This window comes from Pleurodeles waltl, chromosome 1_2 (assembly GCF_031143425.1).
Source record: "Pleurodeles waltl isolate 20211129_DDA chromosome 1_2, aPleWal1.hap1.20221129, whole genome shotgun sequence".
In the NCBI taxonomy this organism is placed as follows: Eukaryota; Metazoa; Chordata; class Amphibia; order Caudata; family Salamandridae; genus Pleurodeles; species Pleurodeles waltl.
Genome location: NC_090437.1, coordinates 680,025,884 through 680,053,527, shown reverse-complemented (window position 1 = coordinate 680,053,527; position 27,644 = coordinate 680,025,884). Strand labels below are relative to the sequence as shown.

At 44.8% G+C, this 27,644-nt stretch overlaps 1 protein-coding gene across 1 annotated transcript in view; it reads right to left on the bottom strand.

The window, feature by feature from the left end:
• Positions 1-27,644, bottom strand: part of TMEM184C (transmembrane protein 184C) — a 191,388-nt gene that overhangs the window by 159,070 nt on the left and 4,674 nt on the right. Inside the window, exons 2-4 of the mRNA XM_069242626.1 lie at positions 24,185-24,315; positions 24,046-24,082; positions 3,223-3,428 (exon numbers count right to left, since the gene is read on the bottom strand). Of these exons, the coding sequence (XP_069098727.1) occupies positions 3,223-3,428; positions 24,046-24,082; positions 24,185-24,315 (374 nt within the window). The remainder of the gene's footprint in view (positions 1-3,222; positions 3,429-24,045; positions 24,083-24,184; positions 24,316-27,644) is intronic.

The following is a 27,644-nucleotide window of genomic DNA, read 5'->3' as shown; positions in this document are numbered from 1 at the left end:
CAGGAGTGACCCCCAGGAAGCCCTCTCCCTTGCCCAGGTGGTGGCTACCCCGAGGAGCCCCCCCCTTGCCTGCCTGCAACGCTGAAGAGATCCCTTGATCTCTCATTGATTTCCATTGAAAACCCGACGCTTGTTTCTACACTGCACCCGGCCGCCCCAGTGCCGCTGAGGGTGTACTTTTTGTGTGGACTTGTGTCCCCCCCGGTGCCCTACAAAACCCCCCTGGTCTGCCCTCCGAAGACGCGGGTACTTACCTGCTGGCAGACCGGAACCGGGGCACCCCCTTCTCTCCATTGAGGCCTATGCGTTTTGGGCACCTCCTTGACCTCTGCACCTGACCGGCCCTGAGCTGCTGGTGTGGTAACTTTGGGGTTGCTCTGAACCCCCAACGGTGGGCTACCTTGGACCCAAACCTAAGACTTGTAAGTGATTTACTTACCTGACAAAACTAACAAAAACTTACCTCCCCCAGGAACTGTGAAAATTGCAGTGTCCACTTTTAAAACAGCTTATTGTGTTTTATGTGAAAAGTATACATGCTAATGTAATGATTCAAAGTTCCTAAAGTACTTACCTGCAATACCTTTCAAATGAGATATTACATGTAGAATTTGAACCTGTGGTTCTTAAAATAAACTAAGAAAAGATATTTTTCTATAACAAAACCTATTGGCTGGATTTGTCTCTGAGTGTGTGTTCCTCATTTATTGCCTGTGTGTATGTACAACAAATGCTTAACACTACTCCTTTGATAAGCCTACTGCTCGACCACACTACCACAAAATAGAGCATTAGTATTATCTCTTTTTGCCACTATCTTACCTCTAAGGGGAACCCTTGGACTCTGTGCATACTATTCCTTACTTTGAAATAGTGCATACAGAGCCAACTTCCTACAACTGCCAATTTGACTTGGCAAGTATACCAACTTGCCAGGCCTAAACCTTCCCTTTTTATACATGTAAGGCACCTCTAAGGTAGGCCATAAGTAGCCCCAGGGGCACGGTGCAGTGTATGTTAAAGGTGGGACATGTTCTGATCGGTTTTACATGTCCTAACTGTGAAATACTGCTAAATTCGGTTTTCACTGTTGCAAGGCCTATCTCTCTCAAGGGTTAACATGGGGACTGCCTTTAAGTATCTTTAAAGAGCAGTTGCCCTTTGAAACCAGATAGACATCTGGAGTTTGGGCTCTTTCAACTCAAAATTTAAAAATACATCCGTTAGTGAAGATGTTTTTAGATTGTTAGTTTGAAAATGCCACTTTTGGAAAGTAGGTATTTTCTTGCTTAAACCATTCTGTGACTCTGCATGTTTGTGGATTTCCTGTCTGGGTCAGACTGGCAGTTGTGCGGTTTGTGAATCTCCTCTTGACAGTGACACAAAGAGAGCCGGGTGTAGCATGCATATCCTGATGAGTCATCTGAGCTGGAGTGGAGGGAGGAGTGGTCACTTACACCTGAATGGGCTTTGCCTGCCCTCACACAATGCAGTCTCCAAGCCCCTGGTGTCTGTCTGGGGCTTGGCCTGGGCAAGGCAGGATCTTGTGAACAACAGAGACTTCCCTTTGAAGTTTACCTACTTCAAAGGCAGAAAGGGGTATAAGTAGTGGACCCAAGACCCCAGACTTTTAGATCACCTCAAGATCACCTCTGGATTCAAGAGGTACCTCTGCCAAGGAGAAGAGCTGAAGAGAAGTGCTGCCCCTGCCTGTGACTGTGCTTTGTTGCTGCTTATGTCTGTGAAAGGGAACAGAGACTGTGCTCTGTTGTGCATTCATGCTTGAAAGGTATCTCCAAGGGCTTGGAGTAGAGCTTGCCTCCTGTTTTGAGGCTTCAGGGACAGCAAAGGCTTCACCATCCAGTTTTGAGTCTGCATGCTGTGGACTCTAGATTGCCTGAGGGTGCTATTCCCGTTCCTGGGCCCCTGGAAGTGAATTTCTGCTGAAATCTTTTGAAATGACACCGGGCGACGCTGTGCGATGTCGCTAAGGACGCTGCTGCACGGAACCCTCAATGCCACTTGCACCTGAAGCCGTGGACCTCGCAGAAGCGCGATGATCCCCAACGACTCCGCAGGCCTCGCACCGCTGCAGCCGCTGACCCTGCACAAATTCACTGAGATTGGAGTGTTGTAGCACCGACGTTCGTGACACCCGACTCTGTCGCGGCACCTGTGACCCTGTGACGTGTGACCCCGTGAGGTTGCTCCATAGCATTTTGACTTCGCCTCTGTCGGAGGTACCAAGGGACCGACACCTTGCAACCAACGCCGCCTCACCTCTACCGCTATGCAGTGAGGGCCAGACGCTTCTTTGCAATATCTCTGCTCCTCTACCCCGCAGCACCAGAACCGACGCCACCTCGGATCCAGTGACACCTCACTCCCGACTCCGTGCCCCGGCCTGTTTTCCAATTTTTTTTGCTAAGGTACTTTACCTGGGGTCCGTGTGACTCCGTAAATGGCACCAGTAACGTCGCATTTTTAAGTGTGTAGTGTGGATTTTTTTTTACGTATTTGGCCTTGCTTATTTAGATAAATATTTACTATTTTTCTTAACCTGTGTGGTGTCCGTTTTGTAGTGTTTCACGGCATTACTGTGTGTTCGTACAAATACTTCACACATTGCTTCTGTGTTAAGCCTTTCTGCTCGTGCCAAGTTACCAAGGGGGGTAGGGGGGAGGGGGGGGGGGGGGGGGGGTTAACCAGGTGTGTTTCTCCTTTGCCCTGACTAGAGTGAGGGTTCTTGCTTGAATAGGGGGTAACCTGACTGCCAACCAAAGACCCCATTTCTAACAATCCCTATCTTTACTTTACAGACCTATCCTAAAAGCTGTCTATAAAAGCTGTCTCACTGTTGTGCACTTCCAGTCTCTCTACTGGGGCTTTGGTTGAGCTGGAAGGGAGCCACAGTATTTAGCCATCCATTTCACACAACAAGCCACACACTCTTGATGGCTCAACAGCTGTTATCCATCCATTTCAAACAACAAGTTACACACAAGCTGATTCAATCTTTCATTTCACTTTGTTAGTTCTAGCAGAGAAGGGATTGGAATTCTGTTGCTTTTGACAGTGGAACATTAAGTATTATGAACAAGCAATTGGCGTAGGTTTTAACAATTTTGAATTATGCCAAATGGTAGGAGACAGTCTTTAAACTGGGAAGTATTTAGGCAGTACGAAGAGTAAAAGGCAATAATGTATTTGAAGAATACTTACTCTCCCATAGCCCAAGGTGGAAAGCAACACAGTGGTGGAAGGTGTCGCTGCTGTTCCTTGGCTTCAAGGATTAGCACCAGGTTCGGACAGCGATTGGTGAGATAATTTGTAAGGAACACCATAAAGTTGTAGATGACGTAGGCTTCGTAGCATTCTCTGCAAGTATCCACATATATAGCAATGCTGGGGTATTTCAGGGCTATCCACTAAAACATGATAAAAGAAGGGACAGAATAAAGAGAAATGGCAATTAAAAACAAGACAGCTTGATAATTAAAGTTTCAAAATTTTTGTTTTATAAAACAATGTGAAGAAAACCGGTAATAAATAGATTGTCCTTCTGTCCAGGAAGAAGTGTTGACAACTACTAAGCAATATAAAACTAAGTGTAAGCTATACTTCAGGGGTATCTAAAACATCAATCACAAACTCTTGGTGGCTCATCAGCTGTTACACAGTAGCCAATAACTCATGGAGTACTGCCGGCCATTCAGAAGGTCTGACATTGTGAAGCTCGGTCTCTCTTTTGCCTCACAGCACCAGACTCTTGTAACAGTAACCAGCCAAACCAAAGGCAGGGCCCTGTTTATCTGTGTTCTCGCTCTCCCACCACCAAACAAGGGTCTGCAACACAACTAATGGTTATACAGCAGTGCCACATGCTGATCGATATAGCCTTATGCCCTGCGTTGACAATCGCACTATCTATATCTGAACACAATGTATTCCAAGGAATGCCTTGGAGGTGAGGCACCGATATTTCTAATCACTGAAATTCTTCCTGAGCTACTAATCAATACTATCACTTGTACAACTGTGGCAAGATTCCATCATGCATAATTATCAACTGTGATCACCTCAGTGCATCATAGATAGTTTCCAACAGTGATCACAACAGACAGGGTAGCAGTGGCAATATATTTGTAAGAGGCATGCTAATGTATTTTATTAAGTAGCAGACTGGTCTACCAATATTAGTCCATAGCAGCGCAACCCCTAGGTTACATGCACTCAGATAGCAGAGGTTGTTATACCAATCTTCAATCCTCAGAAAACAGTAGTATGAATGGAGTGAAATGCTTTATTCATCAATGTATAACGCTTCTAGACGAGTAAAGAAATTAGAAAAACACTGAATAAAGTGCCCCTGGCGCAAAGGAAATAATTATCGGTTAGGGGAGTACTACTGCTTAACAGTGGCACAGCCAATAGGGGAGGTGAAGGGGGGGGGGTTTGATGAACTTTTGTTGAGTGGTGCTCATTGCGTGGTGCCCGATATGTTCATGATATCTGCAGCACTTCATTTGCTTAAGAAGCGCACAGAGTGGCTAATTACTCACGTGGACTGTGAGCTTCAAAAGCAAAATGCATCACAATTCCTGTTGCCTGACTTAAATCAAGTAGGGGCAGATTTATCAAGACTTTGAATGCCGCAAAGTCATACAAAAAGGCACTCTCTTGAAATGGGATTGACCTTCCAGCGCAATTTGTAGAGCATATAGTGCTATGCTGCTTTGTGCTACATTGTGACAAAGGGGTAACCATGAGTGGTACTTGAGTGTTCCAATGCTACCACTTATGGTATATGGTATTTGAGGCAAAGTCAGAGCTACAAAGAGGGTCGGATTTGGCAATCGATCAAAAATAAAGCCTTCCTGAGGGAGGGCGGGAAAATGGGACAAATGTTTTTTATTTATTCTTACACTGCACACATTGAATCTGTGTACTGCACACATGCAATGTTTGGAACGTTCAACAATTGCCCAAGCACAGTATTTTGTACCTGAAGGTCCAGTACAAAATCTATGCTAGACAGTGTGCTAGGCAGCCACTTTGTGCTCGAGAGCAGAGGAAATAAGCAGTGGCAGGCAATATTTAGTAAATATGGCTCTCCACTGCTTTCTACCCCAGTGAAACATAGTGCAGCAACTTTGATTGCTACATTGTACTTTAATATATCTGTTGTGAGGTTTTACTGCCCGCCACAAAGAGCAGAGAGAGAGGGGGGATTCTGGTGGACACCCACGGCTGACAGCTGCAGAGTGCGCACAGTGGGAGAGAGTCAAAGTGGAAGCTTTTCTAATAATGCATTCAACTACAACACAGCAAAGTTGAAAGTTGTTGTGCTACGTTGTGAGAGGGCGCAGAGCAGGAAAGCAACATATTTAATAAAATATGGGGTTGCTTCCAAAGCGCTGGCACACTTTTAAGCTGCCAACACAATCAATCAATCAATTAATCATATTTATACAGCGTGCTACTCACCCGTGAGGGTCTCAAGGCGCTTGGGGGTCCCTGCTACTCGAAGAGCCAGGTCTTGAGCTGCCTCTGGAAGGCGAGGTGGTCCTGGGTGGTCCTGAGGTGGGCGGGGAGGGAATTCCACATCTTGGCTGCCAGGTAGGAGAAGGATTTTCCACCTGCAGTGGTTTGGCGGATGCGAGGGACGGCAAAGAGAGCGAGGCTGGTGGATCGAAGTTGACGGGTGGGCGTGTAGAAGGTGAGGCGACGGTTGAGGTATTCGGGGCCCTTGTTGTGGAGGGCTTTGTGTGCGTGGGTGAGGAGCCTGAAGGTGATCCTTTTGTTGACGGGTAGCGAGTGTAGGTGTCTCAGGTGGGCGGAGATGTGGCTGTGGCGGGGTATGTCGAGGATGAGGCGTGCAGAGGCGTTTTGTATTCGCTGAAGACGTTTCTGAAGTTTTGCAGTGATTCCTGCATATAGGGCGTTTCCGTAGTCCAGGCGGCTTGTGACGAGGGCGTGGGTCACAGTTTTTCTGGTGTCTGCGGGGATCCAGGGGACGATCTTTCGGAGCATGCAGAGTCAGAGTGTGAGGAAGCAAGATGACGAGACGGCGTTGACTTGCTTGGTCATGGTGAGAAGGGGGTCCAGGATGAATCCGAGGTTGCGTGCGTGGTCTGAGGGGGTAGGTGCGGTGCCCAGGGCCGTGGGCTACCAGGAGTCGTCCCAGGCGGACTGGGAGTTTCTGAGGATGAGGACTTCCGTCTTGTCTGAGTTCTGCTTCAGGCGGCTGAGTTTCATCCATTCTGTGACGTCTTTCATTCCATCCTGCAGGTTGGTTTTGGCGGTGGCTGGGTCTTTGGTGAGGGAGAGTATCAGCTGGGTGTTGTCGGCGTAGGAGATGATGTTGATGTTGAGTTTGCGTGCGATGTCGGCGAGGGGGCCCATGTACACATTGAAGAGAGTAGGGCTGAGCGAGGAGCCTTGAGGGACGCCGCAGATGATCTCAGTGGGATCCGAGCGGAAAGGCGGGAGGTAGACTCTTTGGGAGCGGTCAGACGGAAAAAAGGCGATCCAGTCCAGGGCCTGTCCTTGGATACCGGTGGAGCGGAGGCAGGTTATTAGGGTGCGGTGGCAGACGGTGTCGAAGGCAGCCGAGAGGTCGAGGAGGATGAGGGCAGCTGTTTCTCCGTTGTCCAGCAGGGTTCGGATGTCGTCGGTGACTGCGATGAGGGCGGTTTCCGTGCTGTGGTTGGCCCGAAATCCGGATTGGGAGGGGTCGAGCAGGTTGTTGTCTTCGAGGAAGTTAGTCAGTTGTTTGAGGGAAGGGGAGGAGCGAGATGGGGCGGAAGTTCTTCAGGTCGCTGGGGTCCGCCGTGGATTTCTTCAGGAGAGCGTTGACTTTCGCGTGTTTCCAGCTCTCGGGGAAGGTGGCAGATGCAATGAGCTGTTGATGATGGTCTGGAGATTGGGGGCGATGCTGGCGTCGGCTTTGTTGAAGATGTAATGTGGGCAAGGGTCCGAGGGGGCACCGGAGTGGATGGTGTTCATGGTAGTTTTGGTCTCTTCGGCGCTGATGGGTGTCCAGGTGTTGAGGGTGACGGCTGGGGCTGTGGGTTCTGTGGTGGTCGGCGGGATCTGTGGTCCGAAGCTGTCGTGTAGGTCGGTGATCTTTCGGTGGAAGAAGGTAGCGAGGGAGTTGCAGAGTTCTTGTGAGGGCGTGATGGAACTGGAGCTGGCGTTGGGATTGGAGAGCTCTTTGACGATGTTGAAGAGTTCTTTGCTGTTGTGGGTGTTCTTGTCCAGTCTCTCTTTGAAGGATGCTCTTTTGGTGGCGCGGATCAGCTGGTGGTGTTCGCAGGTGGCGGTTTTGAGGGCCGACATGTTTTCTGCGGTGTGATCTTTGTGCCAGGTTTTCTCGAGGGTACGGCAGGATTTCTTGGATTCTTTGAGGGCGTCTGTGAACCATTGAGGTTTCCTGGTGTTGGTCTGTCTTGGGAGGCTTCTGAGGGGGGCGAGGTTGTCAGCGCAGTTGGTGATCCACTGTGTGAGGCTGAGGGCTGCGTTGTTGGCGTCGGAGGTGGTGGAAGGTAGGTTGTGGTTGAGAGTGGATAGTAGCTGTTCTGTGGAGATTTTGTTCCAAGGTCTGCGTGAGATAGGTTGTGTGCGAAGGTGGAGAGTCTTGCGTCTGAAGGTGAAGTGGACACATCTGTGGTCGGTCCAGTGTATTTTGGAGGAGTGGCTTAAGGACACGTGGTTGCTGGAGGAGAAGATGGGGTCGAGCGTGTGTCCAGCGATGTGGGTGGGGGTGTTCACCAGTTGCTTGAGGCCGAGGTTGGCGAGGTTGTTGAGCAGGGTGTTGGTGTTGGTGTCGTTGTTCTGCTCCAGGTGGAAGTTCAGGTCTCCGAGGAGGATGTAGTCTGGCGAGGCTAGGGCGTGCGGGGAGATGAAGTCTGGGATGGATTCGCTGAAAAGGGCGTGTGGTCCAGGGGGCCTGTAGGCGAGAGTTCCTCTGAGGGTGGTCCTCGGGTCGGTGTGGATCTGGAAGTGCATGTGTTCGGCGGCGAGGGGAGCGTCTTCGGTGGAGGTAGTGACGTTGATGGAGCTCTTGTATATGATGGCGATTCCTCCTCCGACTTGGTGCGGTCTTTCCTGACGATCTTGTAGCCGTCGGGGATGGCTATGGCGATGTCGGGCCGATGAGGTGTTCATCCAGGTCTCAGTGATGAAGGCGACGTCCGGTGGAGTCCAGGAGGTCCCATAGTTCAATGGCGTGTTTGTGGACGGAGCGTGCGTTGATGAGGATGCACTTGAGGTGGTTGTTGGCGCGTGGGCTGGTGGACGGGGTGCAGTCGCGGTGGAAAGTATGCTTGCAGGTTTGACATGCGAAGGGTCCATGAGTGCGTTTCGGGCTGGCTTGGTAGCAGGTTGTGGTACGTGCCGGGTTGAGTGCGTGGAGGGAGGTGGCGTCGTAGCAGTGCTGCAGGTTTTGGGAGCGCTGGGGGCCAGGGGTTCTGGCGCTGGGCACGGTCCAGGAGCGGACGGGCGCAGACGGGCTTGCCTTTGGCGCGCCAGCGGCCACCATAAGAGGGAGGTGGGGGGAGGAGGGGTCAGCTGGGGGCGGGAGGGAGGGCGACGAATGGGAGCAGGGGGGGCGGGGCCGCACGGGTGGCAGCGGCGGGAAAGGAGAGGGCGGGGGCAGGAGGCCGAAAAAGAAGAGTAGTTGGGGAAAAAGGGGAAATTCACAGAAGATAGAAGAAAAAACGGGCAGCTAGGACAAAGAGAGAGTAGAGGACACACACACACACCCTACCTCTGTGCACCACAGTGTACAGATGTGTGCATGATGCCTACCTAGCATAGATGTTGTAGGGCATGGACAGTACAAAATACTTTGCTTAGACATACTTCAAATCGTTTTCCACTTTACAAGTGTGCTGTGCAGCACACGTTCGAAGTTTGAAGAAATAAAATACCTGCTTCAAGGAGGAGTATTTTTGGTGCAAAGCTCTATCATTGTTAGTAGGTAAAGCCTTTGAGTTAAAAACCATGCGTGGTAATACTGAGAACTCATGTACCACCCATGGAACACTCCCTTGTTGCAAAGTAGTGCAAAGTGCTACTCTGTGTTACATTAGGTTACTTTCCAGTGCATAAACGTTGCGTGCTGGAAAGTAAAACTGAAAACACTTTGTACTGATTTGCGTCACTTTTTGTGACTCTACCACAACAAAGTGTTAATAAATCTGTCCCGAAGTGCCTTGGCTGTCTGTGCTACAACCTACTTGTAGGAATGTTGCAGTCTGCTGCTCTACCTTCAACTGTCATCCTTAGTACGCTCCCCCCCCCCACACCCCACGTCAGAATCATCAGATACGACAAGTTTCTAGGTGTAGAACTTTAAAGGCTGTCTGTGATATGTATGTTATCTTATGTGGCGAAGTAGCTCGATCTTCCAATATGTCTGCCACCTGGTTCAAATACTGGCCTTTCTAAATCCACTGAGTCAGTAATTACAATGTTTACTTGAGTGATGACTAGTTATGTTAATTTCTGTAATACCTGCCATACCATTTCACCTACCTGACCCTCGGAACTGTAATTTGACAAACGCTGACACACAGACACAAGGTGAGTAAAAAGGAGTCAAATTGCATCTTTATAGGCAAATATTAGCACCCATTATATGCTGCACTTTGAAGAACTAGAACATAATTATGTTATCAATTGCATCCTGTATGCATTTAAGCCATCAGCAAGGGGTCAAGTTAAAGAAGTTGAAGACGCTGGGTGCTGGAGTTGCTTTCAGGTTAGAGAGCGTTGTGTCGGTGTAGTTAGTCAGGACATTTAAATTCCAGCCAGACGGCCCTTCTTCAGCTATTCCTGTTTTCTGTACATTATTTTGCATTTTGGTAATTGTAGTCCATTTTCAGTTATATACGAATCCTAACATGCAAAGTGCTGCTAATTAAAAAGAAAGATCTGCTGAATGTGTCACACATGGCACGTGACCACTTGACAGTTTTGCCTTTAAAGACGGCGTGTAACAGACAAGACATGGTGCGAAATTCTCAGGTGCGGGGATTGGAGGCACATTAGAGGATTCTGGGTGGACATTATATGGAAGAAAGGCAGATGATAAGAGATTTGTTGCTTCTGGTGTGTGGACTGGCCGTCTCACTTTCTATGTTATCACAAACACCATTTGCAATTCTGATTACTCACCTACAAATCATTGCTACCAGGCGTTAGTCTAGGTAGTTCAATAGAAACGGTCGAGGTATACAGGAGCCATAATGCAGTAGAATGTCACACAAAAACCCAGAAACAGGGTCCTTAATGCCATAAAATATGATGTCAGAACGTAGCTACAAGTGAGAGAAGGGGTGCAGACCAGTACTAATATCAAAATGTGGGTAAAGCGAGATATGTTTGTGAGGTGAGCATTCATGTGATGTGATATATAAAGGGTAGAGAGTCCAGGTGTAAGGAACTGTGGGTACTGGGTGGGTGGCTATATCAACATGATATAGGCGCAGGAAACATCTTCCATGCTAGACTAAACTCTGTGATCTAATGCAAATCAATCTGTTTCACTAAACTTTAACTTAGATACCGGCTGTTTGCCATGTCTATCTGTTGTATGAAGTTTGTAAAGCAAATTAAGGCTTGAGCCAAATTTCTGCTTTTTTGGTTCAAAAGATACAGAGCAGGTTTAGCTTTTTTGCAACAACAAAAAAATATGATAGAAAAAGAAAGGTCAATTGAGACAAGCATTTTCTTATGTGGAGAAATAACTTCCATATGTAGTACCTTTTATTTTCCATGGGCTCTTTGTATGCATGCCATGTTAGGTCGCAGCCTACCAGGCAGTGCAGCGGTCTGGTTTGCTAAAGACACCTTGGGGACTTTCAGAACGCTGACCTAGGAATGCTTTCCACTCAATTATTACCATTGGCTTTGAAGTTTGTAACTCACACTTTCTGGCTTTCCATTTGTTGGCTTTATTTGCGTTAGGCCCTTAAGGTTCAGTTTGTCTCCCCCATTGCTTAAACAGTGTTTTCTGTATCCTTCCACAAACTTGCTTTCTGCTAACAGATCTTAAAATTTTGTTCTTATCCCATCATATTTGCTATGCATGCAAAGACCAAGGTCAAATGTCAGGCGCTGTCTTCCGAGGGCACTTGTTTACTTTTCTTTCTCGGACGTCAAAGTTAGAGGATTTATGTGACAATCTTGTTGGATACTGGGGGTAGGAAAGAGTTTTTTTCTAGCACAGGACAACGTTTAAATGAACTTTGTAAGTATTTCAGAATACATCAGAATTATGAATGCACAAATGAAGCACATGAAAAACAAACCATTAAACTAGGTTATGCAGTTTTCACACATTTTTGTCTGTGCGCTGTACAGTTTTATTAGTAAAACTGTATGTCTGTCCAAATACAATGGTTATTTTGATTGAAGATGTGTAGTCTGTAATGGCAGTGTGCTACTACACCATGAATACTCCCCTCTATGCCACCCCACTCTACTCTACTCTGCACCATTCCACACCACTGCACTCTATTCTGCATCACTCTACACCACTGCATTCTGCATCAAGCCACTCTACACCACTTTATGCTCCACCTCGCTACTCTACCCTGTACCACTCTACTCTATGCCAATGCACTCATTACCACTCTACTCTACCCCACTGTACACTCTGCCACACTGCACTCTACCCCAATGCACTTTACTCTGTAACACTCAACTCTATGCCCCTGCACGCTAAGCCAATTCACTGTATGCCACTCTAATCTACCCTGCACTCTACACCACTTTACTCCACGCCATTACACTCTATTCAACTGCACTCTACCCTGCCCCACTCTATTCTAAGCCACTTCACTCTACGCCACTCTGCACCACTCTACTCTTAACCACAGCACTCTACACCAATGTACTCTACCAAACTGCACTTCATGTCACTGCACCTTACGCCACTCTACTGCACCCTGCCACTCTACTCTGCACACTCCTCCACTGAACGCTATGCCACTGTACTGTGCACTACTCCTCTCTATGCCACTCAACTCTACTCTGCGCCATTGTCCTCTGCATCACTCAAATCTATGCTACTCCACACCAAACTCTGCCACTCTACGCCACTGCACTCCACTGTGCTCCACTATGCACCACTGAAATCTACACCACTGCATTCTAGGATACTGCATTGTACACCCCTGAATTCAATGTCACAGCACTATACGCCACTAAACTCTGCAACACTCTACGCCAATGTACTCTACACCAGTCCACTCTATGCCACTCCAGGGTATGCCACTCTATGCGACTCCTCACTATGCCACTCTAATATACAACACTCTGCCACTCCACTCTACACCACTCTCCTCTATGCCACTGACCTTTAGCCATGCTGAACAGCAGCCACGCTGATGAGCAACATGGCTAAAACACATTGGCAAAGCCAATAACGCTTCAATAGGCAAGACATATTGGTTTTGCCATTGCTTGTTAGAATGCAGCAGTTACATGTGTGAAATGTGCAGTGGTCTTTGTCGCTATACATGCTCGGACTCTTGCAGAAAAAAAAAACTAAGAAAAAACGACCTTGTGGGCTCTGCCTCCAAGTTTTCAGATCTGCCCACTGCTTGAGCTGTCTAATATAACTAAGCAAGGACAGAAAAGAGTTCGTAGAAAGCAAGGTGAGAACCGACACTGGCATGAAAACAAGAAGGTTAAAGCAGTCCCATCTTAGGATTTCCCTTGTTCAGTACAGCTTTTTAATTTGTTACCTATTTTCATTTAATTCCAGATGCCACAAAATATTGAGTTATATATTAAAAACTTTCAGAAATGGGGACAGGCAAAATCAACAGAGTTATAGCTGCCTATCATATTCTCTCTTGCAATATCTTATGTGGAATTCAGTGCATAGCCAGCTTGTCCCTACCATCGAAGGTAAAACAGGGTAAGGGTGATATGTTGGATGTTTAGTGGACGATTGCATAATATTAAAATAAGACATATGCACATGGAGCTCGAAATTTACTTTAATTCCTGCATTCTTGTAATTATAAGTGAATTCACCTCTAAAACTGGCACTCTTACTGCAGTAGTGAAAATCAGAATACTCTGATGAAACTGGATAAATGTCTCCATTATTCTACTGACTTTTCTTGTCCCTCCTATGCTCATACCCCGTATACAATCTTTAGTTAGACAGTGCTCACTTACTCTGCTCAGTAAGAGAAATGGGAGAGGTGGGAGACAAAAGAAGATCAGAGAAGCAAAGAGAATGGTACAGCAAGAGAGGTAAAAGGAGAGACGGGGGGTAAAGACAGAGGTGACATATTAAAGAGACAGGTCAGGTAAGGAGAGAAGTAAGGCAGAAGGTGCCAGAAATAATGATACAGAGGTCGAGAGTAAAAGACAAGTAGAGAGATAGGCATGGTTACAGAATGAGGCAGAGAGTGCTATAGACAAGGAGAAATACATGTGGAGAGGGAGTGGGGCATGAAGAGGGGTAAGGTATAGAGAGAGTCCAGACAAAAAGACATGAAAAAGTGAGAGAAATGCAAAGAGATGCACAAAGAATGGTACAGGGAACGGTAAAATGAGAAATCAGGCTATAAAATCACATATCAGGTAAAGATAGGTGCAAGGCAGGAAGGTAGAGAAAAGAGATGAGGTCTAGAAAGAAGCAAAGTAGACAGAGTTAAAATAAAGATAAGGTAAGTACACTGAGAAAAAGAGAGAGAGGAGGGGGGAAAGCAAGAGGGATGACGTAGAAGAGTGTAAGGAGAAATAGGAGCAAAGACATGAGGAAGAGCAAGAGAGTTGGTACAGGATGTTGATATAGTCAGATGGGAGTAGACCGAGGAGTGTCAGAGAGAAATACATTTATTTAGGATTGGTGAGGTGGAGAGATGAGATTAAATAACAGAAGAAAGAGAAGGGTTTTAAGTACAGAAATGTGAATTAAAATGAGAGGAGGGTAGAGAGAGAGGCAATGGAACAATGGTTATACAGGTCATACTGCGGGGATTTACCTACTTAAGGATTGTGAAAACTGGTGCACAGAACATAACAATGGGGCAATAAGTACAATGTCATGACGCTGGCTGCAGATGGATAATTCTATTGCACTGTGAATGGTTCTGTAAGACCATTAACCTGGAGGTACTCACCAATGTGAGTAACAACCCTGGCACCATCTTCAGTGATTACTACTGATCGCCTTAACCACAAATCAAATAGTTGTGTAACTAAGTAATACAGGGTGCCACATCAGTGAGTATCTGAGCAGTATGTTCACACACATTTTAAGTACCTTCTCAGCCTTTAGCATAAATCACAATGGTATTATATTTTTTGGCATGGCTCGTTAGAAATGGGGCCTTTGGTTGGCAGTCAGGTTGCCTCCTGTCCAAGCAAGGATCCTCAATCTAGTCAAAGTGAAGGAGAATCACACTCAGTTAACTCCCGCTCACCCCCTTGGTAGCGTGGCATGAGCAGGCAGGCTTAACTTCAGAAGCAATGTGTAAAGTATTTGTACCAACAGACAAAGTAATACAGGGAACCACTACAAAATGACACAACATAAGTTTAGAAAAATATTAAATATTTTATCTAAATGATCAAGACCAAATATGATACAAAAATCCACAATATACAATTAAAATACGAATTTAGCACTTGAAAGCAAGAAAACAGTGATCTGAGGTGAAAACACTGCGAGTTGGTAAAACACTGTTTCGTATCGGCGTTCTTTTCTACAATGCGACACCAATGGCGCCATTCACAGAGTCAGTCGACCCCAGGTACAGTACCTTCAGAAAAAGTAGAAAACAGGCCGGTGCATGGATTTGGGGAGAGCGGCTTCGCTGGATCCGATGCAGCGTTGGTTCCGGTGGCACAGGACGGGAAGACTGCGGTGTCGGGTTCTCTCTACAGGGCGGTGGAGGTGAGGTGGTGTCTGATGCGAAGTCGGTCCCTTGGTTCCAGCAGATGCAAAGTCCAGCGGAGTTATGATGCTTCAGGGCGACCTCACGGGGTCTCGATGATGCCACAGGGCCGCAGGCGCTGCAATGGCATAGGATCGTCATGAACGTTGAACTTACGACACTCCGGTGTCCGTGTTCGGGCAGGATCATCGACTGCAGCGACGCGAGGCCTACAGGGTCGTCAGACTTCTAGGAGTTCCACGGCCTTGGGGCAGGCAGCGTCGGGGTTCTGGGCAGCGGCGTCCTTTGCGAAGTCAAACGGTATCATCGACGTCGGTAGACTGTTTTTTCCTCCAGGAATTCACTTCTAGGGGTCCAGGAACTAGAATGGCACCCTCCGGCACGCTAGAGCCCACAGCAAGTAGACTCAGGTCTGGTTGGTGAAGCCTTTGCTGTCCCTGAGGCTTCAAAACAGGAGGCAAGCTCTACTCCAAGCCCTTGGAGTCACTTGTCAAGCAAGAATGCAACAAAGTCCAGTCTCTGTCCCCTTGCACAGGCAGAAGCAGCAACTGCAGGATAGCTCCAAAAAGCACAGTCACGGGCAGGGCAGCACTTCTCCTCAGCTCTTCTCCAGGCAGAGGTTCTCCTTGAATCCTTGAAGTAATCTCAAAACTGGGGTTTGGGTTGCTCTTATTATACCCTTTTCTGCCTTTGAAGTACGCCTACTTCAAAGTAAAGTCTCAAGTGTCTGTGAGATCCTTTCTTGGCCAGGCCAGGCCACAGCCACACACCAGGAGGTCAGAGACTGCATTGTGAGAGGGCAGGCACAGTCCAGCTAGGTGTGAGTGACCACTCCTCCCTTCCCCTCCAGCACAGATGGCTCATCAGGATATGTGGGCTACACCCCAGCCCCCTTTGTGTCACCGTCTAGAGAGAGGTGCAAGCAGCCCAACTGTCAAACTGACCCAGACAGGGAATCCACAAATCACACAGAGTCACAGAATGGTTTAAGCAAGAAAATGCCTACTTTCTAAAAGTGGCATTTTCAAACACACAATCTAAAAAACAACTTTACTAAAAGATGTGTTTTTAAATTGTGAGCTCAGAGACCCTAAACTTCACATGTCTATCTGCTCCCAAAGGGAATCTACGCTTTAATCATATTTAAAGGCAGCCCCCATGTTGACCCATGAGAGAGACAGGCCTTGCAACAGTGAAAGCCGAATTTGGCATTTCACTGTCAGGACATCTAAAATACATAAGTACATGTCCCACCTTTTACATACACTGCACCCTGCCCATGGGGCTACCTGGGGCCTTGACTCTTTCCTACATGATCAAAATACTCAAAACACAACTGTACAGCATATGCTTGTGTACGTAAACATGTATAATTTGATTATATGTGTGCATTTAGATATGTGAATTTCTTTGAACAAATGTATATATCACTAATGGTTTAACAATATATAGATATTCTTATAGGTTAACATATATTACTTGCTATATATATATATCTGGTCATGGGTAGCAGCGGCATTAGCAAGGAGCTCCGGAGCATTACTTAGAACAAGCGCGGATTGAACGATGAGGAACTATACTATTGCTCCACCATGCTCCCCCACACTTATTTCATGTAACAAATTAAAGGGGGGTTGCTTGCGAATTCTGTCCTAGAATATAGCTGGTGTGGCTAGCAGGCTGGAAGATAACGACTGGTTACAATTTGTCAGTCTATATTATATCTGCTCCTTCCAAAAAACCTGGGCTGTTGAAAGAATGTGTATTAATGGGTTCCTGGGATTTGACATGCTGGCCACTAGACCCAAGGAGGGACGTCCATCTGGCGGTATCTCAATTTGGGCCTTGTGTAGGTTAGACTGCAAAATAGAACAAATAGAAGTGCCACACCTGCTGGCTCGTGCTAATATCCAACATGTGAGACTTTGGACAGCAAGGGATAAAGGGAGTGTACTGGATATTTTGAATGTATATCTCCCCCCGGGATGGTCACCGGGGGTACAGGTAATCTGGGAAGAATGCACCTCATACATTGCCAAAATTAGAAGAGGTACTGACATCGATAAACATCAAGGGGCCATGATAGTAATAGGGATGTGATATTGGTATGTGGAGACTTTAACAGATCAGCTTGTGATGCCATTAATAGCAGTGAAATTGTGACAGAAGATCGGAGTATAGGAATCCCGGAGACAGCGATGAATTGTCCAAAGTAAAAAAAAAATTAAAAAGCTGAGGCCTTCACTGACCTTATGCTCAACAACGGCCTTCCCTTTGTTAATGGCCGCTCTAAGTCGGATGGTGCTGCAAAGGCAACCTTTGACAATGGCAGATCTCAGTCTGTAATCGATTATGTTATTGTCAATGTGGAAGCATGGTCCGCTATCCTTGATATGGCTGTGGTTAGTAGGATAGAAAGCGATCACAACCCACTTGCTCTCAATATGAGGCCAAATGTTCTGGGGCTTGGAAATATGAGAGGGCAGGCACCGGGGTTATATGAGAGGGAGATTGTCCTGACCAACTGCAGAAAGAGAATACCATGGGATGAGGGAAAGTACCTGCAGGACCTCCCACAACTTGAACTCATATTGGCTAGCTATGGCCATTGTATCTCAGATGCTTCGCCACTGCCAGCTCCCTTATCCTGGCGGCATATGATGCAATGATAGGGGAGTTGAGGGCCTTGCGGTCCAAACCTGTAACATTTAAGCCTTGTGATATTAGTAGAAAAAGGCAGATGGGTTGTAAAGGTTTATTTGACGAGTAGTGTATAAGGGTGAAAAGAGAGGTCTCACTTGCCCTACCCGAGCGCCATGATAACGCTGCCTGCGAAGAGAAATTTAAAGCACATAGAAAGGGCCACAAGAATTGTTTGGCAACTAAGAAACAGACTTACCGAAGTAAACTCTGAGCTGAACTCAAAGGAACTACCGCTGACCGCGACCCTAAAAGATTCTGGGCATTGGTGGCAAGCATGGAGAAGGGGGCAGCGACTGCTGTAGAAACCTGCATAGGCCCCCTTGCCTGGGTTGACTACTTTGGCACATTACACAGTACCCCCGTGGCTGATGCCCCTCCTACTACCCCAATCCCAGAGGTAATTAGAGCACTGGGAGCAATGAAGCGGAACAAGGCCCTGGGCCCAGATATGGTGCTGGTGGACCTTTACCGTGAGGCATCCCATTATTGGGCCAAAATACTCACCAAGGAGTTTAATGCAGCCTTGGAGGGGAATATAGTACCGCAGTCCTGGCGCTCTGCCGTCATTGATCCGATTTATAAGAAGGGTGACCGAAGATGCCCTGCTAATTACCGGCCGATCTCTTTGCTTGACTGGGCCGGGAAGGTCCTAGGGAAAGTTCTGTTCAATCCCCTGCAGGGGTGGGTTGACGCCCAGAGTGTGTTATCAGAAATGCAAGCGGGCTTTTGCTCCCGAATTGGAACCATCGACCAGATCATTCGTCTCTACCTGATTTTGTATAAATTTACTGTAATCAAGAAGTGCTCATTGTATCTGGACTTCACAGATCTAAAAGCCGCCTTTGATTCAGTAGATAGGGGAAAACTATGGAGATCACTGCTAAGTTTGGGGGCTGATGCCTCCCTAGTGAAAGCTTTAGCATCTCTGCATACGGACAACATGGCTAGTGTAAGGTATGGGATGGGTGGGTGGGGAATGCACAGACACCTTCCAGGTACGAAAGGGCGTACTGCAGGGTTGCGTCCTGGCACCCGTACTCTTTAGCCTTTTTTTGAATGATGTGACCCAATTCCTTTTTAGGGGAGCAGATAGATGTCCCCACTGCAGCGGGTAGGAGGGTGCCAATATTGTTGTTCGCGGACGATGCAGTTCTTATGGTACGCACTGAAAATGCGGTCCAGAAGCTCCTTGCCCGCTTTGTGAAATACTGCGAGGGAAAATCATTAACTATTAATTCCATGAAGACCATGGGGATGACCTTGAGGCCCTCCCCTAGCCTACGGGGGATGTTGATGATTAACCATGCCCCAATTTAGGTTACCAAGCTTTTTGATTATCTAGGGGTGCAGTTCTCTGAGAACTTAAGTTGGGACTGCCAGGTTCGGAAGGCAGCCATAGCCCTTAAACAAGCAGCTGTGGCAATATTGAGATTTAAGCATAATGCTGAAGGCCGTAGTTTTAGTATCATCCTGGAGATATATGCTAGAAAAGCAGTGGCTGCTGCACTCTATGGAGCGGAACTCTAGGGATTCACAAATGTTAGATTGCAGCAGGTTGCCGAGAATAACTTCCTGAGAACTTTACTGGGGCTGGGACTAGAAACCCCCCTGAAAGCTCTCTATGCAGAACTAAATTGGACACCGATTTCGGAACTCGCAGCTAAAAGTCCATTATTATACTAGGTGAGAGTAGTGCGCAGCCCTAGGGCAGCGGTGTATTTAGAAACTTTGGAGGAAGTCATCTCGTATGATGGCCTGGGGGTGTTCCTGGGGAGCTTATGTTAAAGAGGTTCTAGAGAACCTTTGGTTGAAGGATTTGTGGGTGGATCTGGGTAGAGTTACCAAATACACAGAGGGCCAGATAAAAGATCGATACTGGGAACTCAGTAAGATGAGGGTGCACATGGAACTCAGGCCGGATTCAATCATGCGCTAATACTTTAACAATGTCAATGACCCAGCTCCCCAGGCGTACTTGGATATGCTGTATCCGGAATTGAACAGACTATCTATGTGAAATACTGGTTGGGAGTGTTGCCCCTAAGAGGCTACCTGATCCGCACTTGTAGGCTGACAGAAGGTTTGGAGTTTTGTGACTGCACCCCTGGGGAGGTGGATAATGTGGCTCATTTCACCCTGGCCTGTAAGAAATTTGATGAGGCAAGGCGTTGGTGGCTTCTTCCTCTTTTTAAGGCTAATGGAGCAAATTCCACGAAAACTGCACTTGCACTTTGCGCAAGGCCGGGTACTATGAGCGAACATAACCTGGCTGCCTCATATATATGGGCCACTTAGCCCAGGCTAAGGGAATTGCCAGCCAAAGTAGGGGTGGCTGTTTTTTAAAACTTTCAAAATTTTACAAGATCTAATAGGGCCCTAGGCGATAGCGGTATGATGAAATAATGGTCTGCCCCCGCTAACGTTAGGACCCCTCCTTCCCTTTTAAAAGACACTGTAGCTATATGAGTTATTACTGCCAATATAAAATACTGTGAGCACGATCACTTTGCCTTCGGGTCCCCCCACAAGTAGAGGACAGGTACTGTCAAAGAGTTGTCCCTCTTCTAGGATGTGGTGGGGGAAGCAGTCGTTCCTAAATCAATCATTTATATTTAATTGTTTGGGGATATGTGATTTTTTACGAATAGAGAGACTACTGGTATTATATTTTAAACTGTGACTATTATGAATTTGTAGTCTTTTATGATGTGTACTTTTATACGATTGTAAGGCATGTTGCTGATACAATTTAATAAATTGAATATATATATATATATATATATATATATATATATATATATATATATATATATACACACACAAATTCGGCACCCTCACAGAGTGCTCGCCAGCTGCTGCCTGCGTCAGGGTTGGACCAATTCTGTTACTAATTTTCAGCAAATGACAAAAAGTCAAACGCGGCATTCCAAGGAGTCCAGTAATCTTCTATTTAAAGATTAACAGAGCCAACATCCATCACCCGAAGCGTTTCGACCTACATGGTCTTGATCACGGTTAGTGAGTACGTCATTCAATACTCACTTATATAGTTTCTCACCCAAAGCCTTTATGTGGCATTGTGGGATAGTTAGTCCCAGCAAATAATGAATGAAACATAGCAGCAGATAAACAAAAAACGATTGTGTCACTGTTTAAAACCATCACAAAATAATCATCTATTCAGCGGCTGGTACACAAAAGGTTATAAATTAATCATACAATTTCAATGTTGCCAAAACAAAATGATAATCACATGGAGAAGATAGTGATTTGGCTCCTCTACATAGATGATTTATTCCTGATTTGGAATGGCACGAAAATACAGTTCAATGAGTTCTTCACAACTCTCAACACCAATGATGTGGATCTACAATATACATATAAAACCAGAAGGACTTGCATTGACTTCTTGGATGTAACGGTTTACATAGAAATACGTATCCCACAATGCCACATAAAGCCGTTGGGTGGGAAACTATATAAATGAGTAATGAATGATGTACTCACTAACCGTGATCAAGACCATATGGGTCGAAAAGTGTCGGGTGATGGGTGTTTGGCTCTGTTAATCATTAAACCGAAGATTCCTGGAATCGTTGGAGTGCCGCTTTTGACTTTTTGTCATTTGCGGATATAAATATACACACACTGAACATGTATATAAATCACTGCCTAGTTTACATGTAAGTTATTTGATTATGTGCTTATGGTTCTCTGTTGTATCGCAATGTGTAAATTTTAGCATAAATGTATCAATAAGTGCTTCACTATTGAAATAATCGGGGAAAATATAATATAAATATACAAATAGATTTTAAAATGTTTTAAAGAACTTAAAATTACCACATAGAAAAATATTAATAAATGACGTTTATGTACACCATCACTTGAAAGTCTGAGTTTCTAAATATTTATCCATGCAAGTACATATGGAACTTTATATAATACAATTTCATATCTCTTTATTTTTCCCACATCCATGTATAACCTTTTTATGTAGTTAAGTATCTATATATTTATTGCTTTCCTCCCACTATAGAAACAGAAATCAACAACTCTATCTAATTCATTACACTATGCATCATCCTGTACCTCTTTCAATATAGCCTCTACCTCCACTCTGACTCATCACAAGCCTCATCTTACTATTAGGATTTCCCAAATAACCCTTTCTAGACTCTTCCCTCCCCTATACTTCTTCGTCCTATTCAATCCAACTAACATACTCACATGTCCACCACACCAATTAACTTCTATTTCCCTATACTAATCCACCACTAATTCACTTTGAGTTCTGGAGTAAAGTGCTACTCACCGAAAAGCATCTCAACACCTTGTATGGGGTAGTAAGTACTAGTTAAATACAATTACAATTTTCATTCAGCTACTCATAAAATACAAATTGGATAACTTTCAAAGAAAAAGAGTTTAAGACCACTGGAATACATTCACCAAGAAGAAGTCATCAAAGGATCCGGTGTTTTTTTCCATCAGCGTAAGTTTAGTGTTTCCACTTGGTCACAGCCGTCAGATTTCAACATATTGAGAGCAGTATTCAGATTTATGACTAGAAGAGTTTCGGACGTCAGAGTGAGTTTGGATTTCGTCATAGAATTTCAGTATTCTGGTAGCCAATGATTCTTCTTTACAAATCGTTTGTATTAATTTTTTGATTAGTGAAATTCACTGATTAGCATGCTATTTGTAATCCTTTTTCAGGGATTTCATCATGTAAAATCAAATTCTAAATAACTTTCGTCTAAGGCAAGTGTCAATAGCGGCTATCTATCACAAGCAAGCCCCATGATCTTTTTAAACCAAATACATAATCTCTAGCATTTGGTGGAACATCAGCTTGCTTCTAGCATGCAATTCTGAACTTGGACTTTGGTGCCCAGTTTGTTCATCACACAACTTTTTATATCCTATTCTCTGCCATGTATTAAACAGCAAGACGGAACTCTAGTTTCCTCTCTCATTTGATCACCCATCTGTATCTTCAGTATCACAACTGCATAACTGTTTGAGACTGCAGTGTTTTTCTACTTTCAGGATTAACCTAACAAATACTGATCAAGTAATTTTTGGTAGTTGTACCTCACATGAGATCCATTTTTGGAAAAACATGCAGAGTACGTCCCTAGTGTCATACTTACGATATTGAGCAATATCCCATTACCAATATGGAAGCAATCAGTAGATATGGTTGACACCAAATGCTTGATTCCACATAAATATTTTCCTATTCAAGCCTCCAGAAGAAGAGCTCTCAATTTGAATTGCAATGAGGTAGAACTAAAGAAGTATGACAATATGTGTTTAATCAAATCTTTGAATTTAATATTTACGAGCGCAAACTGAAAATAATCTAAGAAATATAGAAAATCAACAGAGGACAAATAACATATAGGTTCAAAATCTTATTTAAAGATAAATCATACCACAGTGGCAATACGTATGGTGCCATGCATGGGTAATACTGTACGCTCGTCCACAGTCGAGTACAAGTTTGATATGGTTTCAAAACACTACTACATTATCCAGATAACAGACATGAGGGACAGTCAACTACAAATCTGGTCTTCAAGTTCTACAGTAAGCATCTCACTGCCTTATTTAGCGAAGGGACATTACAAAAAAATGGGCATCTATTTCAGAGTTATTTGCGCCTACCTCCTCCCTGAACCCCAGCAATATTTAAGATACGCTGGAAGATGCAAGTATCTAATGGTGAATCTGGCAAAGTCTCAGCCACCAGGAATACTGTTACTGTGTACCTACTATGGTGAAACTGGTGACAGAGAGGCTGTCCAATACAGGCCTGCCCTCTCTAAAGCTATTTTTTAGACTGGCTTAGCCAGGCAAACCATGGTGGAGTCTGAATCAAAAAGTAATAGAATGATATCCCACATACTGTGATAAAACGTCCAGAGAATACCGTAATTAGTTGTGTTATTCTTGAGGATTTAACTCCACTTTTGGAGTCCATCATCATGGATAACAATTTATGGCAAATCAGTCATGCTAGCATGGCAGAGCTCCGGTCGAGTTCTTTTCCATCCGGGGCGAAATGTCTACTAACCACATGGACAACAGAGGTGCTTCCTCCATCACACCAGTTGTGCAGGGGCTGGCAGTCTAGATTTCAATGACACCTTTGGTCATCTGGCACATCGCAAAGGTTTCCAAATATCACACTGCCAGAGCACAATGCGACGCTAACCATGGTCATAAAAGAAAGAGCATGAGAAGTCAACCTCACTAAGATTACTCATCATGAAATCTAAGATCCACCAATCACAGACTTTGAACAAAATAAACATTATGTAGCATATTAGCGATGAACTCATGCTAGTGCACAGCTGAAGGTACTTTGTGTGGGTTTTTAAAAGTAGTTTAAAAAAACACTTACACTGTCTACGCTGTAAATTGGAACCATCCATAGTATCCTGTTTTAACAAAGCATAAGTATATTAGTTATATGAAGAAAACATAATAAATATGCAGTTTCGCTTGGTATTTCCAAGTGCAGAAAAGAGACTAGGTTATACCTTATGATGGGTTTCTGTAGCTCTGGCTGAGTGTAGTGCACTAGATGCTGCAATATTCCCCAGAGGGAGATTGGTATGGTCATCAGCACAAAGATTCCAGCAATAAACCACGCCCTGGTGTGCACAGCCACCTTGAAACAGTGGGAGACAAAAGAAAGTCAGAATGCAAACAATACAGCTTGATATGTACAAATGTAATACACGCAACATAGATGCCCTAAAAGATAAAGGCCCCTAGAATGTCGACTCATTTTAAAACTGTTCAACACACAAATCAAGATAAAGGACTATCTAAATAGCATATATCACAAAGTGAATAGTGTGTATGTCTCTAAACAACTGGTATCATTATCCATCTCAATGGCACACTTCTGCCATCAACCTCACGTGACTTTAGTGAGAGCTTCAACCACAATTTAATGTGTGCAGACAATAACCAGCACAAACGGTCATGCTTCACGAGCGGAGTGGCATCACAAACTTTTCAATCAATAGGAACATATCTGGTAAAATGGGACAGATTGGTATGGTCAACAAGTCTATAGGCGATGGCAGAGGCAAACGATTGTAATATAGAAACAGGACACAGATTTTCTGAGAGCCAGAACATAGTGCGAGTGGAAGCCCATTGAGGTGGTCATTATTAATAGTAGAAAAGGAAGTCCACTGTTAAGGTCTAGTAAAACTAAGTAAATAAGCGCATAAGTAGAAAATGAAATAAGTTGAGACCACTATAGAGTGTTATAGGCATATTGGGTTGAAAGAATGAAAACAGGACATCACAAAAGTCCTGAGTGGTTAGCACATTCTTGATTGAATAAGGGACAACTAAAAACTTTGAAGGCTTGGAATAGAATATATGCTCATGGACAATTTTCCATCTGGTGGTGTTCACACAGATAATCAAACTTAGCTTTAAAAAGTGCCTGTTTATAAATCTTTCGTTGTGCTCTGAAGAAAATGTCATCCACAAAGGACTAGGAGCCCTTTGTGTGAGAGCCTTGTAACAAGTTTGGAAGAGCCATTATCACTGAAAGCCTCCAATGCTTCCGCAGCTGAAGTATCCAGTCGTTAATCTATATGAAGATTAAAGTTACCTACAATTGTTATGTTACTAAAGCAGAGAACAGCCTACCATAAAAAGTTACATGTTGATCGATAGGCAGTGGCAAGAGTTTAGCAGTCTGTAATGAACTAGAAATGTACAAGAAATCTCCTATAATAAACAACAACAAATTGTGATGGCCTCCGGATAAAAGATATTCTGTACTGGGTTGACTGAGGAGGTAAGAGTATTTTTACAAATAAAGCGATCATGAAGCAAAGTTTAGAACCTCCTCTAGCAGTGCATAAGAATAATTGGGAAGGTATATTAGAAGAACAAAAATGAGTTGGGATTTACGCTGTATGCAACTGTGTGAGTGAGCAAAGCTTGCATTGTTCAGTAGCTGAAAACTTGCTGTGCTGGCTGTATTTGTAATGAAAGGATCTATGTTTATGGATGGGTGGGAAAAAATGTGGTTTATAGCTCATGTGGTACATTGCATGTAGTCTAGGGGAAAAGGTATGACATTGGTATGGGTAAATACAGAAGAGGAAGGAAAGTACAGAACCTCAGTTTCAGAGGATTGAAATGGTGGGATGGTACACAAGTTAGTTTAATTGTTACGATGGCTGAAATGAGCTCAGTTGGTGATGTGTTTAAGTGAGAGAACGAAGATGATTACCAATACATCGGATATGACATAGAGCAGGGACCGTGAAAATGTGTAAGCACAGGGCCTTTTAAGGCCAAAGCATGCAAGTGTCGGGAAGGTTGGTGCTAAACTCTGTGAGGTCAGGCAATCGGCTTGCACCAAGATGACAGTTTAAGCAGGTTTCACTGATGACACTGGCTCAGTCTCAGATGGTGGCTCTTCCTGACTGGGCCATGGACCTTAGCAGAGGGTTGCCCATGAAGGTGCTTGCCACAAGCACCTAGTTCACAACGCTCCTGGTACTGGGAGCAGGATTCTCACACACCATGTATGGTTGACAGCAGAGACAGTGAAAATGTGCACAGTGCCTTTTAAGACCAAAGCACAGTTGTGCTTGCAGAGGTGGGTGTAACGATATCTGTATTTAACCACTGCTCCATCTTGACCACTGTCTCCACTTTGTACTTAGCCTAGATGCACACTGTAACATTGGTGACCACCAGCTTCATTTTAATTACGGACTCCCTTTTGTGCTTAACTTAGCTTTAGCCACTGCCATGTTAGAGGTGCAGATGCTGCAGGTGTTTTTCCATGCACAAGTTATGCAATGTGTTTTTCATTCATGTTTTCATTCCAAGTGCTCTGTCTCATCAAGGGCTACAATATAATATGGGGAGTCAGAGTGAGATAAGGATGTATGTGGGTGATGTTTATGGTACGGCAGGGGAACAGTTTCGTTTTGGGAGAGGGCCTTGGGATCTTGGCCAGTCTCAACGTGTTTCTTTCAAAACTGACCTGATGTAGCCAGCATTTTGAACAACAATTCACAGGATGGGAGGGGGTTTCTATAATTCTCCTCTCTAGCTTGTTTAAGGTATATAAGAGACTGAAACCAGATTGACCGAGAAGTTGATTGAACTCTGGCAGAACGGGACACTTGTGCCTGTCGCAAAATTCCCACGAGGGTAGTTCTCTCTCTCTTCACGGTCGACTGGATTCACGAACTGTTGCTGGCAAAGAGATGAAGCAAATTCAAGTTTTCCCCATGGTGATGATTTTTTAACTTTATTTCCTGCTTTGCATTCCTCATGAAAATATATATATAAAATTGCTGTTTATAGACTGATCTAGAATATCCTTAACACATGTTTTCAGGATCATTATGATTTCATTGCTCTGATTATTTTTGAACGTGCACTTTTGGTTGTACACTTTTAACCTTCTACTGCGGACCTTGCAGAGTGCCCTAACAAATGCAATTCCCAGACTAACAGTGTTGTATTTTATACATTCCTTTCAGAGTTTGTGTAGTTCCTCTTAGTCAGTAGTAAGGCAAAACAGTGGGTAAAGCCAGTAAGGTTGGGCAACCAGCCTGCACAATATGGCAGCTCCTGCAGGCTTTGATGGTAATTCCAGCCTGATCTCGGGCAGTGACACTCTACCGATCGGAACCAGGTATCATTTATATAACAGTCATACTCAAAGTACAGCCTGGAGGCGCATGCAGTCCTCCTGACCTTTATATGCTGCATCCAGTCCCTGGTCTGCTGTTTACGTGACTCAGCCTTAACACTAAAATGATGTTAAATAAACAGGCAAGCATTTATTTAAAAGTTAATTGAATTTAAAGAATGGAAGTAACCAGGGTGCCCAACACTACTTAACTTTAGGAACACAATCATTTTTAAGGCATCATGCAACAACAGTGTAAAAATGATAGTCTCTTCAAAATTCAAAAAGTGTATTTCATCGACAAGCAGAAT